Source organism: Dermacentor variabilis, unplaced genomic scaffold (assembly GCF_050947875.1).
Source record: "Dermacentor variabilis isolate Ectoservices unplaced genomic scaffold, ASM5094787v1 scaffold_22, whole genome shotgun sequence".
In the NCBI taxonomy this organism is placed as follows: Eukaryota; Metazoa; Arthropoda; class Arachnida; order Ixodida; family Ixodidae; genus Dermacentor; species Dermacentor variabilis.
This window is the reverse complement of record NW_027460390.1, coordinates 849,619-859,306: the sequence shown is the minus strand read 5'-3', so window position 1 is coordinate 859,306 and position 9,688 is coordinate 849,619. Positions and strand designations below refer to the sequence as shown.

The following is a 9,688-nucleotide window of genomic DNA, read 5'->3' as shown; positions in this document are numbered from 1 at the left end:
AGTTACCAAGCCAGTGTCTTACCAAGCCAAGGCTATTTGGTGCATTGTGGAACCACCGTTCGACTGTTCCATAACGTAGCGACGTGTTCTGCAGTCACTTGCTAAAGCTCGGTTGCTAACCTGTGGTGGTAATTTAGTGCTATTAATTTGAATATTTTTGTCACGACAGTCAGTCCGTCTGATTCACCATGACCAGCGAATCCTCACAGACGGCCACGGCATTGGCATCGCTGACCGAGGCATACACTGATTCAGAGGACGAGCAGGGCCTGGAACCCGCGGCGGTCCCTGCGTCTGCCGAACAAAAGGAGCCGATCAGCAATGGAATTCCGAAGTCGCCGAGAGCCGGGCCGCTCGTTTCGTACCGCGGCGATGAGGATGATGAAGACACGGAAGCTGGAGATGATGAGGCGTCCGTAGCAGGTCCATCCGGCAGCAAGTCGGGCTCAGTGCGGCCAGCGTCCCCAGTTTCCTTTCATCGTACCCTGCAGAACTTAGGGCCAAATGACGTCGTGCCCCTGCCGCCCGAGCCGCGAGGTCGCTGTGCCCCGGCACTGCAGGAGAAGATCACACGCCTCTACCAACGAAAGCTTCGCGACCACCGTGACATGAACGCGTCAATCCAAATGCGCAAGGACTTCCGAAACCCAAGCATTTACGAAAAGCTTATTGCATACTGCGGCATCGATGAGCTGGGCACTAACTACCCGCCGGAGGCGTACGACCCGCAAATGTGGGGATCGGAATCATACTACGACGAGCTGTCACGACGGCAGAAGGAGGAGATGGACAAGCGTGACAAGAAGGCCAAGGTAGATTTCCTCACGGGAACTGCCAAGAAACCCGACTCACGTAAGAGCAAGTGGGACATGGGTGGTGCGCAGCCCGTACTGGGCATTGTCAACCCCAGCTTCGCTGCGCCAGCTGCGCTCTCAGCCAAACCTACCGTCATCTCGGCCTTCGGCGCGCTGCCCAAGAAGAACCCGTCCACCTCCAAGCAATGACTGGCTTACCCGGCGGTTGCCGCCGCCGCCACCAGACGGGCGCGTTGGTTTAACCCGGTACCGTTTGCCAAGCAGGCATCTACTAAACTCTCTCTCCCAGTGAAAACACTTGCGTGCTACGAGAGGGGGTAGCACTTACGGCGTTGCAGTTTTCAGGACATCCAAATGCCTATACAGCGAAGTTTGCTCAAAGTGTAACTAACCATTTGCCGCAAAGGTTATGCAACATGTAAACATAAGTGAAATCGGATGGTGTGTTGGCTTCAAAACCGGTGGCTGTGCTTAAGTTGTGCTGAAACTTGAGTAAGGCAAGTTGCTTGGTGTAGTGGCTAGTTCCCTAATCAGTTTCTTTCTCGGTAGCCTATTGTGAATACTTTAGCTCCTAAACTCCTTCATATGTAGCACATTCATTGCAGCATGGTCCAGCATTAATAAAATACTATGCTTTCAGTTGTAGAAATCTTCAAAGCATAGGTATGTGAGTGTGTCTTGATGTTTGGCATGTGTATATATGTCCTTCAAATATCATGAGCATTGCATGCAACTGTTTTAATAGTTGATCTGCGAAGAACTTGAGAACAAAATCAAAGCAGTGGCCATACCATGGATCAGTCTAAAAAAAAAATTGTTTTCTTGCTTTATATAACCACTTCAGAGATTGATGAGCAGGACTTCTTAGTGGGAGCAGATGTGTCAGAATACAGGAACAAGAAAAAAGAAAGTAGAACCCTTGGGGGGGGGGGGGGGGGGGGCTTATGTTCTGATATTATGGTGTGTGTGCCTACCCAATGTGATTAATTCTTTTTAAGGAGGCTCCTGCATTCCTGGAGCTTCCTCTTTTTTTTTACTGTTCACCAAAGTGTGAACTGCCAAATTTCAAGCCGATTTTAAATAGTGTCACCCAATGTAAGTCAGCAGTATCATATTCATGCCTCATTGTTTCGTCTGCTGTATTTGTCACGCAACACTTCAGAATGGTGCTGCATGCAATGTGCAACGAATAGTTGAAAGTGTGTTGACCATTGCCCCACAGTGATAGGCAGTGGTGTTTAACAGTTTGTTAGGGAGAGAAGGGCCTAACCCCCCCCCCTCTAATAGAATGCAAAGCTTCATTAGACTTGGAAGTGTACAAAGACCATGTGGACAAGCATTGCAAATATGTGAAGGAGAGGGAAAGGTTAAACAGGAAACTACATCGCTGCATAATAAAAAACGCACAGGGGTAAGGAGTCCAAGAGGTCATCAAAAGTAAATATATATTGTAAGCACAGCACATGCCTGACTTTCATCATCATCCCTACATATCATCATCCATTGCACATCTTCCTCATCTGTACATATCATCGTCAGCTGTACAGCTTGATCTTCGCGGTGGCAGCACGAGCTCGGCTTTGTGAGCACAACACAATATCGAGAACGGGAGAACTGTGTGACAAGATGCAGTCTGCTCCCACTTCTTTGGTACGGCTTTCTCACATTAGTAATTGGCGCACGAGTACTCTGCTTGTGCTTGGCATACCATCACCCCCATTTCCCTAACTTGCGACGTCAGAACTTCTGTGCTGGACACTGGCAGTTGCACCCTAAGTTCCTTTGATCTCATTCATGTGTTGGGTGGAGAGAGAATAAAGAAAACTTTATTTAGGATTTATTAATGGATTGTTGTCCAGATGTTCTCCAGCTGGTGCACAACTGGTGGGACCCTCAGTCCAGCATCCCAGCAGCCCAGGCTGGCACTCATGCCTGCCACACTAGCTGTTGCTGGCTCTGCAGGTTAGAGCTTGACAGCATGTCTTACCACTCATTTTGAGTGGGGTGTAGCATAGAGGGAAGGGTCAGTGTGTGGGAGCACAAGTGGTATGGAAGCCTGAATGGAGCAGGGTGAAACACATTGGGAACATTCAAACTCTCCTGTGGTAGATTGTGCAATTCCATCACGTTAGTTGAATTATTCAAAGTGTGCGTTACTTACATGAAAAATCACTGTATTGTTTGGTAATTGACAAAGTTTCTCTCACTTTGTAATTGTTCACTTTAGTGCATATGTTCCACTTGCAAAACTGAAGCCAAACAGCAGTGAAGTCGTATTCATTTAGCAGAAGTCCTGTGCTTAGCACCAGCTGCGAGAAACACTTCCTCAAGTTCTGTGGCAAACTGAATTGATGTTCTGGCTAACATTGATCAAGTTGGCTTGGCTTAACTGCATGGTTACAATTCTTCAGTTGAGACATGTGTCCATGTGAGGCAGACATTGATGACAATTATGTCTTGAATTTGCTCTGTGTCTAGTATGTTTATAAATGAAAACTGCCCCTAAAGTCATAGCACTCCAGCTGTTCTGGCATGTTTCAGTTTTCAAACATTAGTGTTTGAAATAGAGAAGCCATGGGATTTCCCTTACTTTGGTTTCTTTCACCAACAAAATTTTGAGCACCTTATTCTGTCTGGTCCAATGAAGTGGTGCAATTCAAATGTTGACAGGGTTTAGTATACTACTTGAAAATAGGTTCTGGTGCAGCTGTTTCTTGCATTTTCAGCCCTTATTTGTCTTGTTATGACAGAAGGCATATAGCTAGTACTGCATGGCATATAAAATATTTAGGCAATGTCTCCTTTCAATTTCGGCAGACTCGTGCATCATGCTTATGCGGCCAGGCTCGTGTTTGACAGTAGAGAGGTTTAGCTTGTCTGGTATTCGGGTAAACGCAGGCAGTTGGGGCAGAGGCGTAAACCAGAGCGGCCTGCATGGTGCAGCCACCTGGTGGTGCAGAACTCAAACAGACAAAAACAGCAAATATTGCCTTAACGAAGTGTATTCTGCTTTGCTGCTGGTGTAAATTTTCGGCAGTGGCGTAATCGTGTTGCTCCATTTACTGCCTGCGTTTACCCGAATACCAGACAAGCTAAACCCCTCTAGTGGCCACTTGAACAGTGAAATTCAAATACGTCATTGCAGCTTCTGTGCTTGGTAAGGTTGCAATGAAGGAGCCAATTGGCAACTGCTGAGTGCTTTGTTGAAGAGGTTACACCATCACTTCCTGCTTCTGTAATCCAGATGACAGATATCGAAAGGCCAGTCCTTCATTGAAGTGCTTAGCAGAAGTGCTTTGCTAAAATCAACTTATTTCCTTCACAGTATCACTGTTGAAACGTGTACCCACGCTGGTGACATTGTGGCTTTGGTACAGTGCTGCTAAGCCAAAGGGCATGGGATCGAATTCTGGTCATGAAATGCAAAAATGCCCGTGTGCCGAACATTGGGTGCACATTAAAACCCTAGGTAGTCAAAATTAATCTGCAGTTTCCCACTGCAATGTACCTCGTAATCGTACCATGGCTTTGGCAAGTAACACTGCAGACTTTTTTTTTTTTGGGTGTGGGAAATATTTGCTGGCTTTTTTTCTCTCTCTCTCTTCCCTGCAGGTTCTGCTTTTAATGCCACAAATAAGACGTTCAGGTTGTGTTTGTTGGCTGTTGCAAGAACTGATTTCCATTAGTTTTAAATTTGGACTGCATGTTTATTGTAACTTTAATAAGCATGGCCCATATTTTGGCATGGCTACACACATTTGCAAAGACTGCATCGCACCAATTGATTTAGTTTATATGGTCTTGAATATGCCCATTATCTTAACTGAGTGGCTGGCTGACAAAAGCCTTCTCTTGTTTATCAGGGACATATAAACAGGTGCAGTTGCTTTTGCACTTTTTGGAAACACAACATAAATATGTAGCATGCACAAACTACACCTAGTGTAATGGTTGATCAAAGTGACGAAGTATGGTGTATAGTTGGAAATACACTGGGGCATACGAAACATTCTCAAGAGGTTGTTCTGTGATTGCAAGTGGAGAGAGGGTCAAAACACTGCATCTTGTTGGGGCTCGAACACAATGTGTTCTCAACCCCCAAATGCTGTGCACTCAGCAAGTCAAAGGTCTGTTCTTTGTATGTGCACAGTGCTGCCATGCAGGCACGATGTTTTAACTGATATGGCCACACACTGGCTACTTCCATAAACGAAACATTTCACGCAAGTAGCCTTAAAGGGCCCCCCATCAGACCACAGAAAATTTTGGTTATGTGCAGTAAGTTATGTGCCCTCTAGGGAGCATTCTACCGCATGAATTTTTCAAATTGCATCATTGATAGCCGAGATAGAAATATCTCAGTGCCGCGATCCAATGATTTCGGGAGGCAAGCTTCACTGCCAACATAGACAATCTCTCCACTTGCCCTGTCTGGCCTCCACAAGCAAAATTCCTTCCCTGTGTTCTCCCATACCGGAGCTCGAGGATTGCGTGGCACATCATATCTTTTTTTTAAAGCGAAGCTTTATATGGGGGGGGGGGGTTAGGCGAAACGAAAGTTCATCTCTGTGCCTGTGTTCAGAAAACTATCATCATCAGCAATGGCTCGAGCTCAAGCATTGGCTCTTCTTCCACAGCTAGCTCGTTGGTGCTCATCATTTGTCGTCGTAATGGTGAGGCCACGTATACAGGGGTATGAGCCATTGCTTAAGGGAGTATGAGCCATTCGTAGTCAAAGACTCGCAAGCGGCAATGGCGGGTGGATGCTGCTAACCATGCTGCCGAGCAAACTCGAGACATCGAACGCAAGTGACAACGGCGGACTGCGGGCACACCATCGCTGACATTGGTCTCTCCATCACAGCTGAACGTGTGTAAAACCTCATTAAGAAACACAAAGATGTAACCAATAATTGAGAAAGACTTTACTGAACCATCGGGATTAACCCAATGATAAACACTGGTCCGCACGTTTCAGCTTCGCTGGTTAACCATCCGTACGGAGTGCTTGGGCGGTGAGTTTCTTTTTTTCCCCTCGCTTGTCTGCTATATGGTGCCAGTGCGCGAGCTGTTGCATTTGTCTTGTTTTGCAAAACACACAATTTTGCGCACAGTGCACGAGAACACCTGACTAGCGGTATAAATCAGTGCTACATGAACACTGAGGCAGACACAAGCAGATCACAGACAAGATTGCGCTCTGGTACACAGTATAAAATGACATAGTTTCGGTGTCAGCACGCACGACTTCACTACACGGAAAAAAACAGACGAAACAGAAGTACATCTCTCTTGCTGTGGTGTGAAGTAAAACGAATACACGTAGACATTCGGTTTGCGTGTTCTATTATTTCTCTAAACCTTAATTTGTCTATCGATGCAACAGATTAGACAAATAACAGATGTTGCCTCGAATAATTATCGAAGTCTCGAGTCAATAAGAGCGACGTCACAGCACTACTTTGTTCATAGGCGCACTTGCGCGATATAGGTCGACTCTCCAGCTGGGAGCGTGGTGCCTACAAGGAGAAGGGCAAACAGCATTTAGCTTGAAATTTCAGCTCTTTGCACGGCACCTAGAGGTGTAGTACTTAGCAATCACAATCATTAGCGAGCATTGTATGCGCTGCGCTTGTCAGCTCAATATGGCCAGACCTGGTGAGGGACCCTTTAAAGAAGAAGGAAGGTGTATAATAATTATAATTTTGTCCCACAATTCTAAATGTAGTGCTCAGCACCATAAATATGTTCAACAGCTGACTCTAGAAGTTGCAGACTTATTGGTGCCCAATAGCTTTCTGAACTAATCTCTGCAAGTACTTATCCCCTTTCGTACTTTGGACAAGCTAGGTTCATCCACACCTTTCTGGTAAAGATTATCAAGGAAGAGCCCAGCTCGTCAGCGGTACTTTGCATTTTCTAGCAATGCCATGGACGAGCATTAGCATCGGAGCTTAGTCGTGCTTTTGGTATACGGCAGCACACAATCATTAAGATAGCGCAAGCAGAAGAAAATTTATTTCTGAGGAGGTAAAACCTGCTGGCAACTGGAGTCCTTAAAAATAAATTGGCCATTTTTGGTCATGTTTCGGAACAATTGTGTGGCACGGAAGAGGTTAAAGTTGAAGACAATCATCATGTTGAGACTAAATTATCTCAGTGGCATAAAATGTTATACCAAATGTATTGCTTTCACTGAGCTAAGGAAGCAGTACTCCTATCATAATAAAATTCAATTGATCAAATGACAAATTAAATATGTATTAGTTTTATGTTCCATATTTGGAGCATAGTCCAGTATATGGTTAAAAAGTTGGTGATACCTTGGTGATTAGCATATATTACATTGTATTTTATCCTGAAATAAGTTTTTATTTAAAGTAATTCAGTAGACATGACAGAAATATATATAACTCGTCATCATCTTTTTGGGAAAGCTGCACAAGCAGTAAAATGCTGTCTTGCATGCCTCGAACTGCAACAATGCATGCCTCGAACTGCAACGTCGACACTACGATTCTCCAGCTGACAAAGTGGCAATGCATGTGACAATACCAGTAAAGGGGAGCCAAGGCACTAAGAGCCAGTCAACGAGGTGCTGCATAACTGGGCATTGGATTATCTTGTCGTGCACCATTGTGTACATAGCACTTGAAAAGGATATAACAAGCATGGATATGATAAATATTGGATAGAGTGAAGGTATTGTCTTGTCAGGTGCAACTTTGTAATCAGAAGGTCTATCTGCACATCTGGCTGACCAGCCTTACGGCTTTGTCGCACGTGTTTCGATGACATCTATCTATGTTTAACAAGTTGAGCTCCAGTGAAGTTCCTTTGAAGTTTGAAGTGTGATGAGTGTCCTGTGGCCTTCTTTCATTTCCTTCTGCCTGGTACAACTCTTAAATTGAGCTTCTGCTTTCTAGAGTTGCTAAAATTTAACTTTCTCTCTAAAATCAACAATTATCATTTAAATCGGGCCATTCAGCTGTCTCGTAATGGCATTTCTTCATTGTACATGTATTTGAATAGGGAAATTGTAATTGGCCATTAGCTAAAACTTCCTCTTAATGGTGGACTTCATTATAAGTAGTCATATCAGTGCAGTGTGAGCCTTGAGACCCGGCTGATTATAACACTCCGCGCCCTCGTGAAGACGCCTTGTGCAAGAAGGTCCACAACATGAGATCATTAACTGGCACACATTCCAGCCTCTTGGATGAACTTGACTTGGCTTCCAAATCAGTGGTGCCAACAATTAAAGCTGTATTGCCCATCCATTTGTTGTTACTGCCTCCTCTCTAAGTTGCATTCACACAGCTGGTACGTACTACTCTCGCAGGACTTTTGCTTGGACTTTGCGATGTTATGTTTTCCAGGTCATAGTTCGCAAGCACAAATTTCCAACCATTGTGGGCTAGGTTTTTCATATGCACAGTAATGACCAATAAGATCATCTCAATTAAGCCCAAACCAAATGATTGAGGACCTTAGCAGAGAAAGTATAACAGTGTGGTTGAAGATTTATATGCAGAAGACAAAGATAATGCTCAATAGCCTGGCAAGGGAACAAGAGTTCAGGATTGCCAATCAGCCTTTAGAGTCTGCGAAGGCATACATTTACCTAGGTCAGTTACTCGGAGGGGACCCTGATCATGACAAGGAAATTTACAGAATAAAAATGGGTTGGTGTGCACATGGCAGACATTGCCAGATCCTTACTGGAAGCTTGCCACTATCACTGAAAAGAAAGGTGTACACTCAATGCATTCTACTGGTGCTAACATATGGGGTAGAAACTTGGAGGTTGACAAAGAAGTTTGAGAACAAGTAAAGGACAGCGCAAAGAGCGATGGAACGAAGAATGTTAGGCGTAACGTTAAGAGAGAGGGAGACAGTAGTAGGGATCGGAGAGCAAACGGGAATAGCCGATATTCTAATTGACATTAAGAGAAAGAAATGGAGCTGGGCAGGTCATGTAATGTATAGGATAGATAGCCGGTGGACCATTAGAATTACAGAATGGGTGCCAAGATAAGGGAAGCACAGTCGAGGATGGGGGAAAACTAGGTGGGGTGATGAAATTAGGAAATTCGCAGGCGCAAGTTGGAATCGGTTGGTGCAGGACAGGGGTATTCGGAGATCGTAGGGAGAGGACTTTGTCCTGCAGTGGACATAACATAGGCTGCTGCTGCTGATGATGAAGAAGGTAGGAACTATTAACGTCTATGAATTTATAATATCTGCCATGTACATTTGTCTAGCATTAATTTGTTGTCATCAGTATACCCTAGTGGTGACTTCTCCACATGTCAGAAATGCGTTTGCAAGCACATGAATGCAACTAGTGTTTCAATATAGGCTTCGTGGCTTGTGTAAGACGAGGACAATAGAGAGAGAGAGAGAGAGGAGAATTCAGGAAAGGCAGGGATGTTAACCAGTCAGTAGTCTGGTTGGCTACCCTACACTGGGGGATGGGACAAGGGGAAGAGAAAGAAGGGAGAGAGAAGGTGTAGATACGTGTACGGACAGCACTTCAGTTAGAGTCGCTCGAGCAAACCAGAAGTTCTGAGAAAACACAAAAGTGCCTTCACTGCCTTCTGAGCCGATGATCGGTCGGGACGGTGCTCTAATATGGTCTGTTCACTCAGAGGACGATCGTCTAGTTTCCTCAATGTGTTGGACAAAGACTGTCTTTGTGCTTGAAATTGTGGACAATGGCACAATAAGTGGTCAATGTTCTCCTCGCATCCGCAAACATCACATGCAGGAGTATTAGCCATTCCAATTAGTGCTGAGTAGGCATTCGTGAAGGCAACTCCAAGCCATAACCAACACAGAAGAGACGCTTCACGTCGGTGTAGACCCGCTGG

The 9,688-nt window shown here is 45.0% G+C and overlaps 1 protein-coding gene across 1 annotated transcript; it reads left to right on the top strand.

Annotated features, from left to right (window-relative positions):
- The first annotated feature begins 48 nt into the window (after nucleotides 1-48).
- Nucleotides 49-1,454, top strand: LOC142568583 (SAP30-binding protein-like). The gene has a single exon (XM_075678459.1). It carries the CDS (start codon nucleotides 189-191, stop codon nucleotides 1,002-1,004), a length of 816 nt encoding a protein of 271 aa, XP_075534574.1. The 5' UTR covers nucleotides 49-188; the 3' UTR covers nucleotides 1,005-1,454.
- The last annotated feature ends 8,234 nt before the right edge of the window (nucleotides 1,455-9,688 follow it).